The 19,601-nt window shown below is 42.3% G+C and overlaps 1 protein-coding gene and 1 pseudogene across 4 annotated transcripts in view; one reads left to right on the top strand and one right to left on the bottom strand.

Moving 5' to 3' along the window:
- The window catches only part of LOC306706782 (partitioning defective 3 homolog), a 209,064-nt gene extending 205,430 nt beyond the window's left edge, over positions 1–3,634 (bottom strand). For all 3 annotated transcript variants that reach the window (XM_079173990.1, XM_079173992.1, XM_079173991.1), the window contains exon 1: positions 3,249–3,634. In XM_079173990.1, the coding sequence (XP_079030116.1) occupies positions 3,249–3,368 (120 nt within the window). In that variant the 5' untranslated portion in view covers positions 3,369–3,634. The remainder of the gene's footprint in view (positions 1–3,248) is intronic.
- A 4,826-nt stretch (positions 3,635–8,460) lies between these two features.
- LOC306706011 lies at positions 8,461–16,528 on the top strand (annotated as a pseudogene). Its single transcript has 3 exons — positions 8,461–10,266; positions 11,201–11,385; positions 13,818–16,528. The product of its transcript is annotated as an uncharacterized misc_RNA (transcript).
- The last annotated feature ends 3,073 nt before the right edge of the window (positions 16,529–19,601 follow it).

Raw genomic sequence — 19,601 nt, 5'->3', positions numbered from 1 at the left:
ATGGATTGAATAATATCCTGAGCACGCTGCAGCACACTGAAATGACATCAGGACTAGATTAAAAACAGGCTGACAGATTGGAGCCAGTCAACGACTGCACTGATTGATGAACTCAAATCATACTAAAGTTGTTTGGTTTTTTTTTGTTTGACACATGAGCACATTTTCTTTTCACGTCTAACGCTGAATGTGACCACATTTCATTATGTAAACATGCGTAACTGGTTTTTTGTTAAATACTTTGTTGATGATTCCAACTGAACCAATCACTTTCCTCTGGTTTCCAGTGTAAAAACACTGATTAACCAAAGTGAAACTATTCAAACGTTCTTGTTGTAGAGAGCATTTGAAGATTAATCTGTTGATTATTTCCCCAATTATTGATTAGTTGATGATCTATAAAAAGTCATAAAACTTTGAAAAATGACAGCGAGCTCAGGATGAGGTCCTCAAATGTTTGTGTCCACACCTCAAATATATTCCGTTTACTGTCAGAGAGGAGGAAGGAAACCAGAAATATTCACATTTAAGAAGCTGGAATCAGAGACTCCAACAAATTAAGCCATGATCTGAATAGTTTATTAGTTTACAAGTCGACAACTACTTGTTGAATCGTTGCAGCTCTATTAGCAGTGATGCCAGACATGATTCATCAAATCTTAAGCACAATGTCGCCTCTGTTTTCACCCCGAAGGGTACGCGTTTCCAAAGAAAACCACTTCCTGAACGAGACCAGCAGCAGACACCTAATCCTATCATGTGCGACGGGTCAAAGTCTCGTTAAATCCGTCCGCCTCGACGGTCAAACGCGTACACTATAGCCCAGACTGCTCCGGAGGAAAACTCCAGCGCTGCGGAGCTGAGAATGGAAACCTGCGGTGATGTGCTGGTGTGGACGCAGCGATCCAGACACCTGATATCCTTCCTGGAGGGTTTCTGAGCGTTAGCAACAGTCAGGAACACAGACAAAACTCTCACGGTTCTTCTGGCCTGCCAACGCTTATGTCACTTGTGGGTTTACAGCGTTAAGCCGCCAGACGGTTTTCCAGTCAAAGGGTGTCATTTTAAAAGGCTTGCCATGCTTAGTGAAATGGGCGAGAATCTACCCTGTGATCTGAGGGAGGAACAGAAAGAGCAGTGGAGTTTTACTTCTCAAGACGTTCAGAGACTTTAAAGTCTTCAGGAGGATTTCTCTTGAACAATCTGAACACTCATCCCAGTGTCATCATCTGCCCGATTCCACAGCTATGAGACGGATCGAGCCCTTTAGAAGTGGACCGTTTCTCTTTCTGCAGGAAGCATTCCTCCCTAATGACAGGGGAAGCTACACGTACAAACACTAAAGCAGGGAAACAAACTCACATTCAGCCTCTTATTGAGGCGGGATGAACGAAAAAAAAAAAAAAAGCTTGTTGGGTGGGACTCGGGGCAATAATCACAGATATGAGGTCACTAAATGACATGGGTGTCGTTTGTTTTTGAGGCAGCGTGTTTTGTTGTGGGTGAGAAGTTCATGAGGAGCTCTGGGTTTTATGTATTTCTGTTTTTAGTATTTTAGATCAAAGCCTGAAGAAGACTGAATGTGTGGCCTCGTTTCCAGCACAGAGGCACGATCCACCCTCAGATACCACCGGAGCATCTAGCATCATGACACACCGACTTCAACCAGTGTGAAGAACTGGGTCCAAAAATAAATATGACTTGACTTTTCTCAGAAAGCGACACTTGTTTTCTAAATCTCTTGAGGACAAACGAACGTTTGCATGAGGTCAAAGAGTCGGCATCTCCTCCAGCAGCTCTTCACCTGCCTCTGCACTACACTGAGATATTCTCCTGCGCTCCTCTGTCGGCTCACGCTGAATTATTGACAAGGAGACGAGGAGACGACTTCTAGGTCACTATCACTACAACAGAAAGAGACTGCTGCAAAGTTAGAGCATGAACAGGAAAAGAGTTCAATTATTTATCCATCTTGACTTCCTGCCTTCACATGTTTGTTCCTTAAACGAAGGCTGAACAACAAACCAAACTCCCAAAAGATGAATTATGTAAAACTTTAAGATTACAGTGGAGTCACATTATTACAAATACTTTATTTTTGAATGAATTGGAGCGAATATTTGCCAGTTACGTTGAATTATGGTGGAATAAACATAATTGTAGAGGTAATTAAGAGATATTAGATTGTTCCTCGTGCTGCTGTGCTGCCAGTCTCATCCAGAGGACCGTACACGTGCAGCACAGAGCTGGGTTCAAGGGTTATCTGCTGCTACAAGACGTCGAGCTACGAGTTGTCTTAGGTCTGACTTTTATCTCCTCAGATTTATGCTCAGGTCTGTGCCTCCTCCGACAGTCAGCTGGAGCTCGGCACTGCCGTTTCCCTCCCTGTCCTGCAGGGCCTGGTGCCTGCTGGGACAGCCATGGCAGCCTGCAGGCAGCTTCTTCTCTGAAACACTCAAAACTATAATGCAACAGAACTTTTTGTTTTCCTGTGCTGTTGCTCTTCCTCCTCTTCTTACATTTGAAGCATCATTGCTGAACCTGAACTCTCATCATGCTGTGTCTGCACACTCCAGCTAACCCTCTCTGCCATCACAGTGAGCTCCATACAAGTCGAACAAAGAGGGCACTTTTTGGTGTTTTTGTCGTTCAGAGACACTATAAAACAAGAGTGTATAGACTGAGCTGATAGGACTTTCCCTGCTCTGCACCGGAGCCTGAACGCCTCAGACCCACTTTTGCAGCCTGCTGGCTAACTTGCTAGTAGGCTAATCTCTGCTGACAACTTCCAGAGGCATGAACTGAGGTCTTCCAACCGGGTTGCCAAGTCTTTAACCGTTCGTTTGTGCACATGTATGCTTCTACGGTGCAACAAACCCGCGGACTACTCCGCTCGGTGCCACGGTTCGAATCCCAGAGGAAGTTTTGCCACAATGGCGGTGCGCCTTTCTTTGAAAAAGAACCCCCCCCCCCCAAAAAAAAGCAGCGACACACGGCGAATAGCTCGCGCACGCACAATGCGTGTGCTCGCGAGCAGAACTAACTGTGCAACGTGAGCCTAGAGACATCAGAAAAACGGGCACCCACTCCGTTCCCCCTGCTTTGCGTTTAATTCCAAGTTAGCGCCATATTGAGTGCGCACTCGCAGGAACCCCCACCGGAGGGGGACGTTGCAACATTGTGTCCAGGAACACAAAAGCCGCAACAAAAAAACAACAAAACAACAAAAAAAAGTAGCCGCCACTCACCTTGGCGATAGCCTTCTTGTATCTCATGGCAGCCTGCTGGATGAGTGTGAGCACTTTAATGTTTCCATCCCCGCACGGCACCACCACCCGGGTCCTGCCGAAACACACCGTGACTTTCATGCTTTCGGTGTCCGAGATCCTGCCCAGATTCGGAGTACAAACCGAGACGAGGAGGAGGAGGAGAAATCCGTGCGAAAATAAAAAAGGAGCATGGGTTTTCCCGTTTGTTCGGCTTCCCGCGGCTGTCCCGGTATTCCTTAATAAAAAGCGAGGACTAAAGGTCTTTCCGCTTCTCCCCGCCGGACGACATTGTTTTCTGTGTGTTTTCAGACCACCTGTTTAGCTTCTCTCCCTCTCTCTCTCTCTCTCTCCCTTCTTCCCTCTCTCTCGATCCCGATCCCGTCTCTCTCCCTCTGTGCTGAGCTCATGCTCGGTCATATGTTGCGTTCAGGTGTATATAGGAACGTTGGTTTTCAACCTCCAACATGAGTGACAAAGAGCAAGAAGAGTCCTAAATTCAAATATGAGCAAACTGTCAGTATGACGAGGAGAAAGCAACAATATATATATATATATATATATATATATATATATATATATATATAATGCATTATATTTGTATAGTAAAACATTATAAACAAAGCAAATAAATGCCATTATAACAGTAAAGAAGGGCATGTTCTGCAGTCATGTAACACAACACTTGCTGCAGCTGTTCTCTCTTTTATTCTAGGGGACGTTTCCTTTAGAATATAGGAAACATCCTTTTCATATATATATATCATATCTATGAATGATGGTACACCAAAATATGCTTTACATTGTGTTATTTCTTTGAAGAAATAACATTTATTTTTACAATCAACTCTTGAAATGATGATGAAGGCACTTGCAAATGACAAGGTAACATAGTATTGTTGTTAATGCCAATAAAATAAACATAAAATATATTCAGTCCCCAAGTCGGGATCAAATTAAAAAGTAGCTTCATGGTCATCAACCACTGTTCTATTTGGTTACCTGAACTTTTGTCATGCAGACTTGGGTCAAAATGAATCACACTTTTCCATTTTCTCCTATAATTGTTGAGTTGAAACTCTCTGAGAAAACGTTATAACCTACAGACGACAGAGTGTGCCTTATTAATGTCTGGGATATAAAAATGCTAAATAGGAATGTTTGCTTGTGCTTTATCAGCAGAGATGTGGCATTTAGGGACCAGCCAGTGTTATGAGCCAACATTTTATTACTGGTAATCTGTAAATGATTAAAGCTTGTATCGAATAACTTTTTGTCTCAGTCTGTGTAGCCTGTATTTAAAGGAGACATCTGCTAGAATAAAAGAGAGAACAGCTGCAGCAAGAGTTGAAGCACATGACTGCATTACTTTTTACTGCTATAATGGCATTTATTGGCTTTGTTTATAATGTTTTACTGTTTCTGTTTTCACCATGTTAAGTGCCTTGTTAAATGTATTGTTATTATTATTCTTACTATTATAAAGCCTGGATATAAATTAGTGAACACATCCATTCGGCTGCGTGACAGCTGTTGCTGCAGCATTAAGTAGCCTCCAGCCTCCAGCTCTGTCCTGTGCCTATTTTTCTTCTTACATGGTTGTGAGCAAGTTCCTATAAATACTTCAAAATCCTGCATTTGGGACTTCTAACATTTGAAGATGGAGTTTACGAGCGGTACGTGAAGGCAGCAGAGGAGCAGGGAGGGCCACAGTTGCAGTGTGGCCCCCCGCTGTGGTCACGACGGGTAATGTTTTGGCGCGCAGGGAGGCAACGGTCAGCAGTGGTTAAAATAAAAAGATATTAAAATACAGTGACTGAAAACAATGCAGATTATAAATACTGCAGATTATAGATGTGTCCTCACTAGAATATAAAGTAAAGTCCTCTAGAGCAGGGGTGGCCAACCAGTCAGAGACCAAGAGCCACATTTTTTACTGTGTTACCGCAAAGAGCCACATCATACACATGGGCACACATGAACATCACCCTATCCCTTCCTCACACACACACATACCTTTGCTCAGCCAGATTTATTGTAAATGTCACACACCAATATGATAATGACAGAAATTGACTCCTAAGACCACAGGCCAGTCATTTTCAACAATGAACATTGTGTACACCAGGGGTGTCAAACTCATTGTCGCTCTGGGGCCACATCAGCATCATGGTTGCCCCCAAAGGGCCGGTTGTCGGCGGCGGGGGGGGGGGGGTGGGGGGGTGCTGCTGCTCTTTCTTCGTCGGCGGGGAGGGTGGCTGCTGCTGCTGCTGTCACATACGCTGGTGGAGGTGTGCGCGGCGCGTGCGGATCGGGGAGGAGCTCCGCCTTGCGCGATACAACGGATATTTGTAAATTGTCCGACTTTTACATTTTTACTTAAAGCGGGGCTTTCAAACAGTCCGTCTCGGCGTTAAATGGGTCGACGAGGAACGTAATCTGTGGCCGCACATGCGCGTTTGACGAAAATACCGTATTTAACTCAAGCGAAGCGAACACGAACATTAAAAAAACACAAATACAAACTTCGATATGAACGTAAGAGCCTCATGAAACCGGGCAAAGAGCCGCATGCGGCTCGCGAGCCGCGGGTTGGCCACCCCTGCTCTAGAGTGTTATTTTTCATATTTTCTTCCACTTTGTTTGGGTTTGAGTTTAGGTTAGAGTTAGGATTAGGATTGTTAATGGGACAAACTTTAAAAGTATATATAGTAAGCCTATATATATATATTGTATTACTGCACTTAATGATACATCATCATTGGTTAAAAAGCCACAGGTCTTCTTGTGCACCTGCCGCTTTCCTATATTTCAGTCCATCGTTCCACCCAGCACCGAACCCCGTCTGGACCTGGACCTGGACCTGGACCTGGACCCGGACCACATGGATGGACTTGTACCCCCGAACACGTCGAAGACTAATCCTCCTGAGCCAGCAGATCATATATATTTGTTCAAACTTTCATTTAAAAAAAAGGGCTTTGACAGAAGTTTGGAGAACACAAAAAGAGAGGATAACCACTGAATTTAGAGTATGTGGAAAGCGTGTGTGCTGGTTAAAAGGGGGCCGCTCCTCCATCTAATGCCAGCGTGCGGCTGTGTGGGACTATTTTAACTCTTGCACACAGCTGGAGCGCTCACAGACCACCGACCACGGCCTCAGCAGCTGTCACAACGCATTAAACAGACTCAGTTTAGGAGGATATGAGCACTCGTTCAAAGTGGAATTGGCTATTTTAAGTGACGGAGGACTGTTGTAGCATCACAATAGACTCTATATTTGAGATATTCAGTGGATGTTCTGGCACATCAGCAGAATGTGCTTCAGTTTTCTTCTTTTACGCTGTAAACAGTGGTCAATGAGGTCAAAGGTCAAGGGAGTGTCCAGGGAGACTTTTATATAACCCAAGGTCCTTAGAGACACAATCTATTACATGTTTTACTCCAAAGAACAATAGAGAAGAAATCTACTTCATCAAATACAAAATAGTTCATTAATGCTATATTTTTTTAAAGTTGCTTGGTCATCAATTTAAAACTAAATTTCAAGAAAAATGATGAAAATTAAAAAATGTCTTTTTTCCAGAGCTTTCAACTGCATCTCAGCTGCATACGTTAAGATAAACGTTGGCTCCATCAACTTTGGAAGATTAGAAAAATGAATAACAAGTTGTGGCTGCTTTAAGAACTTAAATACAACCGTCAGAAGGAGCAGCTGGCACGTTGCAGCTTTGCCAGCTGACTGCAAGTAAATAAAACATATGTATGCAAATGAAAAACACATGCTTACTCTCAGTGAAACTCTTATATATATATATTGTAAAGGCTGGTATCTTCCTGTCAGATTATGTGAGTTTGTGTCTGACATATTTGATTCAGTAGTGACCTCTTGTGGTGCTCAGCAGACAGTTACTGCTTTCACCAGGATTTAAACCTCTTAGTTATTTTCAAACCTCATTTGGTGAAACCTTCTCTTTTAAAGAAAAAACGTATTTAAATTATAACCACTTATGAGTCAATTTAATTATACTTTAGATATTCAGTGTGTATTTGATCTTGTAATATTTATTATCATTATTTTTGTCATCATCATTATTATTAATGTTATTATTATTATTTTCCTCAAATACAACTAATCTATCTAAAACGCTGATAGCTAAACACTATCAGACAGCAACATTTGGCCGGTTGGATGAGAACACATCATGGAGAATTCAAACTAATTATATTTAATTATATTAAAAACTGATCACCAGGGACATTTGAAATGTCCTACAGCCTCTTACGTGGTCTGAGACACTAAAAATATACTGCCGCCATTTTGGTGTCATACTGCAAGACATACAGGAGTCATATAATTATATCCTCACAGCTATGATGTGATTGTTTGAAGCTGACCCGCCTGTAATAACTTGTGCTTTATGGCTTTATGTAAGTGTGTGGGGGGGGGGGGGGGGGGGGGGGGGGGGACAAAAGGTCAAGCAGCTTGACTTCTGGGAGATTTTATTGTGAATTGGAACAAATGAGGTGAGTTAAGCTCACGAACAGACGACCGAATAGCTCCTTGATGGTAATTAACAGCATGTCATTGTGTTACGCGTTCATCCCGGGCTAATTTTGTGCTAAAGAGCTGTCTGGCCCAGGTCACATGGCTCCCTGCTGTCAGGCCTTCGTGCCCCCTCTCTGCCCCCCCGAGGGTCCCCCTTCTGCTGATGGTACTGGACCATCTGGAGCCTCCATCCTCCATCCTCTGACCCGCAGGACAGGCCGGGGCTGGTGTAGGAGGAGGACGAGGAGGAAGGACCAGAGGGTGAGCAGTGGGGCCACAATAACTGATGTAATATATATATTTTGTCAGTCAGCTGTTTTTAAGCAGTGAAAGAAAACTGAACAGAATTAGTCTTTTGATGGCTTCATGTTTGTCTATAACTCTTCCTCTGAGGAGACAAGAAATATTTAACAACTAAAGAAATGAAATGTTTTCAAACGTGGAGCAGGTTTTAACCGAGGCTCTGTTTGTAAATGAGGAGACAAAGTTCACATTCACAGCGCTGCTCCTCTTCCTGGAATGAACCACAGCTTGATAACCCCTCCTTCTTCCTGCTGCTCTCAAACACAGCCGGCTCCACTCTGTCCACATATCTCCTTGTTCCCTCCCCTTCAGATCTACAGTTTTACAGATGGGTGTAACCAACATGGTGGTGAAGCGATAGAGCTGACAGGCTCCATTCACTGAACAAACACATGTTGTTCAGATCAGAAGTCAAAGCAGAGTCGCTTCTAGTGAAGTGAAACTCAGACAGTCGTTGTTACTGAGAGGTGAAATGGCGCAGAAAGGAGTTCAGCTGGATCGGGAAACCTTCTCTTGTTCCATCTGTCTGGATCTACTGAAGGATCCGGTGACTACTCCCTGTGGACACAGCTACTGCATGAACTGTATTAAAAGCTTCTGGGATGAAGAGGATGTGAAGAAACTCCACAGCTGCCCTCAGTGTAGGCAGACCTTCACACCGAGGCCTGTCCTGCTGAAAAACACCATGTTAGCAGTTTTAGTGGAGGAGCTGAAGAAGACTGGACTCCAAGCTGCTCCTGCTGATCACTGCTATGCTGGACCTGAAGATGTGTCCTGTGATGTCTGCACTGGGAGGAAACGGAAAGCCATCAAGTCCTGTCTCGTCTGTCTGGCCTCTTATTGTGAGAAACACCTCCAGCCTCATTTTGACGCGACTCCATTAAAGAAACACAAGCTGGTGGACCCCTCCAAGAAGCTCCAGGAGAACATCTGCTCTCGTCACGATGAGGTGATGAAGATGTTCTGCCGTACTGATCAGCAGTGTATCTGTTATCTCTGCTCTGTGGATGAACACAAAGGCCACGACACAGTCTCAGCTGCAGCAGAAATCACTGAGAGGCAGAGAGAGCTGGAGGTGAGTCGACTAAACATCCAGCAGAGAATCCAGGACAGAGAGAAAGACGTGAAGCTGCTTCAACAGCAGGTGGAGGCCGTCAATCGCTCTGCCGACGAAGCGGTGAAGGACAGCGAGAAGATCTTCACCGAGCTGATCCGTCTCATGGAGAAAAGAAGCTCCGATGTGAAGCAGCAGGTCAGATCCCAGCAGAAAAGTGAAGTGAGTCGAGTCAAAGAGCTTCAGGAGAAGCTGGAGCAGGAGATCTCTGAGCTGAAGAGGAAAGACGCTGAGCTGAAGCTGCTCTCACACACAGAGGATCACAACCAGTTTCTACACAACTACCCCTCACTGTCACCAGTCAGAGAACCTACAGACTCGTCCGGCATCGATATCCGTCCTCTGAGCTACTTTGAGGACGTGACGGCGGCTGTGTCAGAAGTCAGAGATAAACTACAGGACGTTCTGAGAGAGAAGTGGACAAACGTCTCACTGGCAGTGACTGAAGTGGACGTTTTACTGTCACCTTCACAAGCAGAGCCCAAGACCAGAGCTGAGTTCTTAAGATATTCAAGTGAAATCACACTGGATCCAAACACAGCAAACACACGTCTGTTATTATCTGAGGGGAACAGAAAAGCAACATTAGTGAGTCAACAACAGTCTTATTCTAGTCACCCAGACAGATTCAATAGATATTGTTTTCAGGTCCTGAGTAGAGAGAGTCTGACTGGACGTTGTTACTGGGAGGTGGAGAGGAGAGGAAGAGTTAATGTAGCAGTCGCATACAAGAATATCAGCAGAACAGGGAGCTGGAATGAAATTGGATTTGGTTTGAATGACAAATCTTGGGCGTTAGATTGTAACAACAGTTTTGCATTTTGGTACAACAAGATCCAAACTCCCGTCTCTGGTCCTCAGTCCTCCAGAGTAGGAGTGTACCTGGATCACAGAGCAGGTATTCTGTCTTTCTACAGCGTCTCTGAAACCATGACTCTCCTCCACAGAGTCCAGACCACATTCACTCAGCCTCTCTATGCTGGACTTGGGTTTCATAATTATGGAGACACTGCTGAGTTCTGTAAACTAAAATAGTCAGAAGTGATTTAAGGAACAGAAAATTAATTTCTGTGTTTTAATCCTGAAACTCATTTTGTCTCCATCATTGTCGCTTAATTGCTGATTGTTCTTCAGCTGTCAATCAAACATTGTGGGCGGTACTTTGACATCTTCTCATTCTTGTTGTGTAAATGTTTGAGTTTCTTTAGGTGGAGCTCCTTTCTGTGTCTGTTTAGCCATGGAGGCTATCACTGCTCATGATGATCTTTGTTGACCTGAACTGATATTTCTCTTCATGAAAATGTAAACTGCTCTGAGGTTTAAATGTTTGATAAATATTAGTATTGATGTATTTGTTAGTTGTTGTTTCTCTTCCACTGCATGGCTATTAAAGAGAGAAATCACCAGAGCTTCTTTTATCAAAGATATTTAGTTCTCAGCACTCTTTGTAAAGATTTCTTTAAGTGAAATTATGTTTATTTTCTAGAACAGATTAAATGTTGTTCTTGTTGTTTTCTTAATCGTTATACAAAAGAGGTACTATGATGTATTATATCACTAATTATTATAATCATAATCAATAAGTAAATCATTCATTATTCTCTTTCACATCACTGAGATTCTGGTCAAACTAATAGATTATGAGGATGAAGTGAATGTGTTCATGAAATCATTGAACAAGAGTCATTTAACAGACTTTACTGATGGGATGTGAACAAACTGAAGGTTTACATGATGAATAAAGTATTTCTGGATTCAAGAATGAACAAAGTATTTTCTTCTTGTCTTATTTACAGGGTTTCATACAAAGCTGATGGAGAAAATGTGAAACTAATATGAGAGAATAACTGAGTCAGTTTTCCTCCTGAAACACCACAAAGTACAGACTTCATGTTTATCACTTTTTATGACTTATTTCCACATAATCAATTATTCAAGCATGTTATGTGTGAAAACAAAACAAAACAGTCTCACCAGCAAAGGAAGAGAGCGACTCCATGTGAAGGTGAGCTTTGATACAGGAACCACACGGGGCCTTCTGCTCATGAAGCTTGGGACCCGCATCCTGCAAGACAAAGAGCCAGCGAGACAGAAGACACATGGACGTCTAAGGAAAGGAGGAGAGATTCAGCAGCTGCTCATGATGAGCTCAGGTTATGTCTGATTGTCAACATGAGTTCCTTTATAATCAGGACATTATTAAAACATCTACTTTGCTGAAAGTCTTTAGTGAATCAGTGAATCACCCACAGGTCTCATCCACAGGTTTCCTTTGAGTCCTGACTGATGAAACTCTAAGCTTGAAGAGTCATATTCTGTTTGTTTTCAATAAAACATCTAAATCAACATCGTTGGCGAGTTTCAAAGTTTGCTTCACCAAAAGTGTTCAACAACTTTCTCTAAAGCTTCATTTGTCCTGACCTCATCTCCTGCTCTATATTTTGGGGAGCCACTTATCCCGCTCAACTTTATAAGCTTCATGTTGTTACAAAGAAGCACTTTGTATCAAAGTGAAGTGTGAAAAATAAATCAGTTTGACTCATTTAAGAAAACTCATGTCTGACTTTAAGAGAAATACTATTTATTTAAAGAAACAGACGATTACATGACTAAATGAGGAAACCTAGAATACTAACAACTTAACATGTGCAACAGTTCAAATGGTCTTTGCAACTGAAACCAGTGAGCAGCAACATGAACACATCACTCTACTCTGTTGTCAGCAGCTTTAATGTGACGTTCTTCAGAAACACAAATACATACTGTATATATAAAATGAGTTTCCTCTGGTTCTTCACTGTAAAGTACTTTCACAACCAAATACACATATATAGTACATACATATATAGAAATAATTGTGCGTGTCTATATATTGTAATGTCAAGAGGTTAATATGGCAGGCTAGGGGGGGGGGCAAGATAATTCATCAAAACAGGCAAAAAGAAAAACAAGGTTCACAGAAAAAGGTCAAGTTTTATTCTTCAGTTACTGATTACTCAGGTAATTCTCGTCATCAAACTAAAAAAGTCCAAAACAAACCAAAAGCATCCAAGAGGAGATAAAGCTTCGTTTAACTGAAGTATTAAAAAACTCAACTTAGTGTGTCCTCGGTTTCACCGGCTACCGGGTCGTCTTCCGTTCCGTCCTCCTCAGGCCGGCTCGGTCCTCGTGTTGACGCCGTTCTCCAGTCCCGGTTAAGATAAGATAAGATAAGATAAGATGAGATAAGATAAGATAAGATAATCCTTTATTAGTCCTGCAGTGGGGAAATTTACAGGATCACAGCAGCAAAGTGGACAGTGCACACAAGATACATGGTAAAAAACAAGAGCAGCAGTAATATAAATATTAAACAGTAAAGAATATCAACTAAGTAAAACAATAATTCACAATAAACTCAAAAAATAAAATAAAAATAAAGGATATTATATATACAGACAGAGTATTTTGTATTGCACAGTGTAATTATTGCACAGATGATTCGTGTTTTTTGGTGTTGTGTTGTTAGTGTTGTGTGGTCAGCACAGCTGGTTGTGCAGCCTGACAGCAGCAGGAAGGAAGGACCTGCGGTACCTCTCCTTCACACACCGGGAGGGAATCAGCCGGTGGCTGAAGGAGCTGCACAGAGCTGCCAGGGCGTCCCGCATGGGGTGGGAGGTGTTGCTCATCAGGGATGATAGCTTAGCCATCATCCTCCTGTCTCCCACCACCTCCACCGTATCCAGTGGACACCCCAGCACACTGCTGGCCTTCTTAATACGTTTGTTGAGTCTGTTCCTGTCAGCCGTCGAGATGCTGCCGCCCCAGCAGACCACTCCATAAGAAATGGCTGACGCTACCACGGAGTCAAAGAAGGTCCTCAGGAGTGCTCCCTGCACTCCAAGAGACCCGAGTCTCCTCAGCAGATAGAGTCTGCTTTGACCCTTTTTATAAAGTGCATGTGATCAGTCCAGTCCAGCTTATTGTTCAATGAACACCCAGGTACTTGGAGTTCTTGGCTCTCCTTCCAGCCATGTGCTCTCTTCCCTCTCCTCTCCTCCTGCAGCTCTTAAATCCTGTCTCAATCAGGTGGCTTAACCACCCACACCTGGGTGAGTGGTGAGGCCTTCTGGGAGCTGTAGTTGGTGCCTCGGCGGCCATCTTGTGGTGTGGCTGCTGCTCATTAAAGGGGAAGTAGCATCTACCACCTGACCCGTGTTGATGCCACCATATATATATATATATATATATATATATATATACAAACACACACACACACACACACATATATATAGACACACACATAGTTATATGAATATAAATATATATATATATATAATGTCGACTAGCTGTTTTTAAGCAGTGAAAGAAAACTGAACAGAATTAGTCTTTTGATGGCTTCATGTTTGTCTATAACTCTTCCTCTGAGGAGACAAGAAATGTTTAACAACTACAGAAATGAAATGTGTTCAAACGTGGAGCAGGTTTTAACCGAGGCTCTGTTTGTAAATGAGGAAACAAAGTTCACATTCACAGCGCTGCTCCTCTTCCTGGAATGAACCACAGCTTGATAACCCCTCCTTCTTCCTGCTGCTCTCAAACACAGCCGGCTCCACTCTGTCCACATATCTCCTTGTTCCCTCCCCTTCACATCTACAGTTTTAAAGATGGGTGTAACCAACATGGTGGTGAAGCGATAGAGCTGACAGGCTCCATTCACTGAACAAACACATGTTGTTCAGATCAGAAGTCAAAGCAGAGTCGCTTCTAGTGAAGTGAAACTCAGACAGTCGTTGTTACTGAGAGGTGAAATGGCGCAGAAAGGAGTTCAGCTGGATCGGGAAATCATCTCTTGTTCCATCTGTCTGGATCTACTGAAGGATCCGGTGACTACTCCCTGTGGACACAGCTACTGCATGAACTGTATTAAAAGCTTCTGGGATGAAGAGGATGTGAAGAAACTCCACAGCTGCCCTCAGTGTAGGCAGACCTTCACACCGAGGCCTGTCCTGCTGAAAAACACCATGTTAGCAGTTTTAGTGGAGGAGCTGAAGAAGACTGGACTCCAAGCTGCTCCTGCTGATCACTGCTATGCTGGACCTGAAGATGTGTCCTGTGATGTCTGCACTGGGAGGAAACGGAAAGCCATCAAGTCCTGTCTCGTCTGTCTGGTCTCTTATTGTGAGAAACACCTCCAGCGTCATTATGATGTAGCTCAATTAAAGAAACACAAGCTGGTGGACCCCTCCAAGAAGCTCCAGGAGAACATCTGCTCTCGTCATGATGAGGTGATGAAGATGTTCTGCCGTACTGATCAGCAGTGTATCTGTTATCTCTGCTCTGTGGATGAACACAAAGGCCACGACACAGTCTCAGCTGCAGCAGAAAGGACTGAGAGGCAGAGAGAGCTGGAGGTGAGTCGACTAAACATCCAGCAGAGAATCCAGGACAGAGAGAAAGACGTGAAGCTGCTTCAACAGGAGGTGGAGGCCGTCAATCGCTCTGCCGACGAAGCGGTGAAGGACAGCGAGAAGATCTTCACTGAGCTGATCCGTCTCATGGAGAAAAGAAGCTCCGATGTGAAGCAGCAGGTCAGATCCCAGCAGAAAAGTGAAGTGAGTCGAGTCAAAGAGCTTCAGGAGAAGCTGGAGCAGGAGATCTCTGAGCTGAAGAGGAAAGACGCTGAGCTGAAGCTGCTCTCACACACAGAGGATCACAACCAGTTTCTACACAACTACCCCTCACTGTCACCACTCAGAGAACCTACAGACTCGTCCGGCATCGATATCCGTCCTCTGAGCTACTTTGAGGACGTGACGGCGGCTGTGTCAGCAGTCAGAGATAAACTACAGGACGTTCTGAGAGAGAAGTGGACAAACGTCTCACTGGCAGTGACTGAAGTGGACGTTTTACTGTCACCTTCACAAGCAGAGCCCAAGACCAGAGCTGAGTTCTTAAGATATTCAAGTGAAATCACACTGGATCCAAACACAGCACACACATGGCTGTTATTATCTGAGGGGAACACAAAAGTAACAATGATGAGTCAACAACAGTCTTATTCTAGTCACCCAGACAGATTCAATAGATATTGTTTTCAGGTCCTGAGTAGAGAGAGTCTGACTGGACGTTGTTACTGGGAGGTGGAGTGGAGAGAAAGAGTTAATGTAGCAGTCGCATACAAGAATATCAGCAGAACAGGGGGCACTAAAGAATGTGGATTTGGATACAATGACAAATCGTGGGCGTTAGATTGTAACAAAAATAGGTTCTCATTTTGGTACAACTATATCAAAACTCCCGTCTCTGGTCCTCAGTCCTCCAGAGTAGGAGTGTACCTGGATCACAGAGCAGGTATTCTGTCTTTCTACAGCGTCTCTGAAACCATGACTCTCCTCCACAGAGTCCAGACCACATTCACTCAGCCTCTCTATGCTGGACTTGGGTTTTATTGTCAATTTGGGATCTATGGTTATGGAGCCACTGCTGAGTTCTGTAAACTAAAATAGTCAGAAGTGATTTAAGGAACAGAAAATTAATTTCTGTGTTTTAATCCTGAAACTCATCTTGTCTCCATCATTGTCGCTTCATTGCTGATTGTTCTTCAGCTGTCAATCAAACATTGTGGGCGGTACTTTGACATCTTCTCATTCTTGTTGTGTAAATGTTTGAGTTTCTTTAGGTGGAGCTCCTTTCTGTGTCTGTTTAGCCATGGAGGCTATCACTGCTCATGATGATCTTTGTTGACCTGAACTGATATTTCTCTTCATGAAAATGTAAACTGCTCTGAGGTTTAAATGTTTGATAAATATTAGTATTGATGTATTTGTTAGTTGTTGTTTCTCTTCCACTGCATGGCTCTTAAAGAGAGAAATCACCAGAGCTTCTTTTATCAAAGATATTTAGTTCTCAGCACTCTTTGTAAAGATTTCTTTCAGTGAAATTATGTTTATTTTCTAGAACAGATTAAATGTTGTTCTTGTTGTTTTCTTAATCGTTATACAAAAGAGGTTCTATGATGTATTATATCACTAATTATTATAATCATAATCAATAAGTAAATCATTCATTATTCTCTTTCACATAACTGAGATTCTGGTCAAACTAATAGATTATGAGGATGAAGTGAATGTGTTCATGAAATCATTGAACAAGAGTCATTTAACAGACTTTACTGATGGGATGTGAACAAACTGAAGGTTTACATGATGAATAAAGTATTTCTGGATTCAAGAATGAACAAAGTATTTTCTTCTTGTCTTATTTACAGGGTTTCATACAAAGCTGATGGAGAAAATGTGAAACTAATATGAGAGAATAACTGAGTCAGTTTTCCTCCTGAAACACCACAAAGTACAGACTTCATGTTTAGAGCAGAAGAACATTAGTCAGTCAGTCTCTGTCCTTTAAACTGTCCTCACTAAAACATCTTTGTCACAGAGAAATGAGCAGAGTTTTATATCACGTGTTGCTTCTTACAACCAACATTCTGTTTGTGACTTAGTCATGAAACACCACTCGGTCCACATGTCTCCTTGTTCCCTCCCCTTCACATCGACAGTTTTAAAGATGGGTGTAACCAACATGGTGGTGAAGCGATCGAGCTGACAGGCTCCATTCACTGAACAACAGGAAGTACATGCTGATGATTCATTGTAAGCTGAGGCTGATTTGACTCTGTGTCGTATTTGAACATGAGGTCAAAACACACCGTTGAAAAGTCTGACAAACCAAAATTCTGACGTCGAGTGAACGTTTGTTTCATTTCCTCATTCATTGATTCTGTATCAGTGTGTCTGACTCTGTGAGAGAGAGGAGACGGAGAGAAAGTCAGGGTTTGTTCAAGAAAACCTGCCAACGAGCAGCTTAACTGACTCAGAGTTTTCACTAAAGCTGCTTTCTGAAACAGGGCCCTGGATGGTTCGCTGTAAGTCTCTGTGTTCACTTTGTAAATAGAATAATATGAACCATTACCTCTACTCCTGTTAGCAGACATCCCCCCACTGCTTCTTCTGATCAATTCATATAGAGCTACGTATGATTTCAGCAGACTTGGGCCTCAGAGGCTGACGTAGAGCCAGTGTTGTCTTCATGGGAAGAGAGACTTGTTGAGGTAAACACAGGAATGGAGGCTGGAAAGAGGCTGCACATGCACCAACCAAAGCAGATGAAGCAGAAGGGCTGGAGGAAGCATCACATGTCTGTCCTTTTATAACAGCTAGTTGTTCATGTGTTTGTTTTGTTCTCCCCAGTTCTTCACCAGGAAGTCGGAAAACAAGAATACAACACTGAACAATGAAGCATAGTTTTTACTCCATTAGGGTTTCTGAACAGTGTGAATAACATTGAAAGTCTAATTGTTATGAGATGAGCACATGGACTGTGTATAAGAAGGCTGAGTGTCTATACTAGGGAGGAGGGAATACTAATATGTGGAGGTGACTTTAATATTGTCATGAATAGTAGTCTAGACACAACAAACTATAAGAAAAACCCCAATCATGTCACAAAAATGATCAATACTTTATTCAAAGAATTTGGTCTAGTTGATATTTGGAGAGAGCTGCATCCCACTAAAAGAGACTATACACACTACTCGGCACCTAATAAAAGTTATGCTAGAATTGACTATTTCTTTATGAATAAAAAGGACGTGTATAGAGTTAAGGAGTGTGAAATTGGAGCAGCAGACGTGTCGGACCACTGTGCAGTTTATCTTAACGTCAAGCTAAAACCACAGGACAAAAAAACCTTATGGAGGTTAAATGTTGGAATACTAAACTATAAGTCCGTTGTTGAGGAGATCAAAACAGAGATTAAAACGTACCAAAAAGAAAATGACAATGGAGAGGTTAATCCCACTATCTGGTGGGACGCTCTCAAATCAGTTATGAGAGGGAAACTTATTGCTAAGACAGCAGCTATCAAGAGAGCTAAAGAAGAAACATACAAGAAGGAAAAGGAAAAACTGCTTGAAATCGAACAACAGCACAAAGATACCCGCGACTCGACACTGTTACCAAAAATTAAAGAAATTAGAGGCAACATAGATAAGCTACTAACTACAGAGATAGAAAAGAAAACAAGATATCTTAAACAATCTTACTATGAGGTGGGACCCAAAGCAAATAAACTACTGGCAAAAAGACTGCAAAAACAGCAGGCAGATAGGACAATCCATACGATAAGGGATATGGTTACAAATCAAATAGCCTATGAACCCAAGGAGATTGAAACCATTTTTAGGAACTATTACCAACATTTGTATCGCCAACCTCCATCCGCTGACAAGGACCAAATTAGAACTTTTCTAGAGACACTGGACCTTCCAGTAATTGGGAAAGACCAGAATGACCTTTTGACTTCACCCATTACAATAATAGAAATAGAGAAAGCTATGGGTAGACTGAAAACAAATAAATCCAACAAATAAAGTGGAACAAAATGTTTCGTGAACTACTTTTACCAATACTTGAACCGTCATTTAATTATACGCTTGCCCATGGTGAACTCCCACCATCTTGGAAGGAGGCTGTAATAACAGTGATTCCTAAGGGAAAGAACAGTGATACCTGCTCTGGCTACAGACCGATATCAATACTTAATATAGTCTATAAATTATATACCTCGATTATTGCAAAAAGGTGTGAGCACTTTATGAGTGATATTATAGATGAAGACCAGACGGGCTTCATTTAGGGGCAACAAACCCAAGATAACATAAGGAGAACCCTACATATAATTGATCATATTAACCATAAAAATATCAATGCAGCCCTAATAAGTCTTGACGCAGAAAAGGCATTTGACAGTGTAAACTGGACATTTCTGTATCAAGTACTTGAGAAATTTGGACGAAATGAAAAAGCTATTCAATGTGTTAAAACACTTTACCAAAATCCAACAGCAAGGATAAAAATAAATGGCAGTCTGACTGATAGTATAGCATTAGAACGGTCTACCAGGCAGGGATGCTGTCTCTCACCGACTTTATTTGCAATTTTTATAGAACCTCTGGCACAAGCAATGAGGCAGAATAAAGACCTTAAAGGGATAAAGGTCGGAAACGAAGAACACGTCATTGGACTTTTTGCAGATGACGTGATCTGTTATTTAGAGGACCCTGACACATGCCTCCCTATATTATTCAACCAACTTGAGACGTTTGGCTCTTACTCTGGATATAAAATGAACTTGTCAAAAACAGAGATTTTAACAATAAACTACAAACCAACCGAAACTATACAACAAACACTTAACTTAAACTGGAGTTCTAAAAGAATGACATATCTCGGGGTGACTATAACAAAAAGTATTGATGATCTATATAAAGCCAACTATATTAAAGTAGATCAGGATATTAGGGATGATATGGAGAGGTGGGCTGTTC

The sequence above is a fragment of the Pholis gunnellus genome (assembly GCF_910591455.1).
Source record: "Pholis gunnellus genome assembly, chromosome: 14".
In the NCBI taxonomy this organism is placed as follows: domain Eukaryota; kingdom Metazoa; phylum Chordata; class Actinopteri; order Perciformes; family Pholidae; genus Pholis; species Pholis gunnellus.
This window is presented reverse-complemented; position numbering and strand designations above follow the sequence as displayed.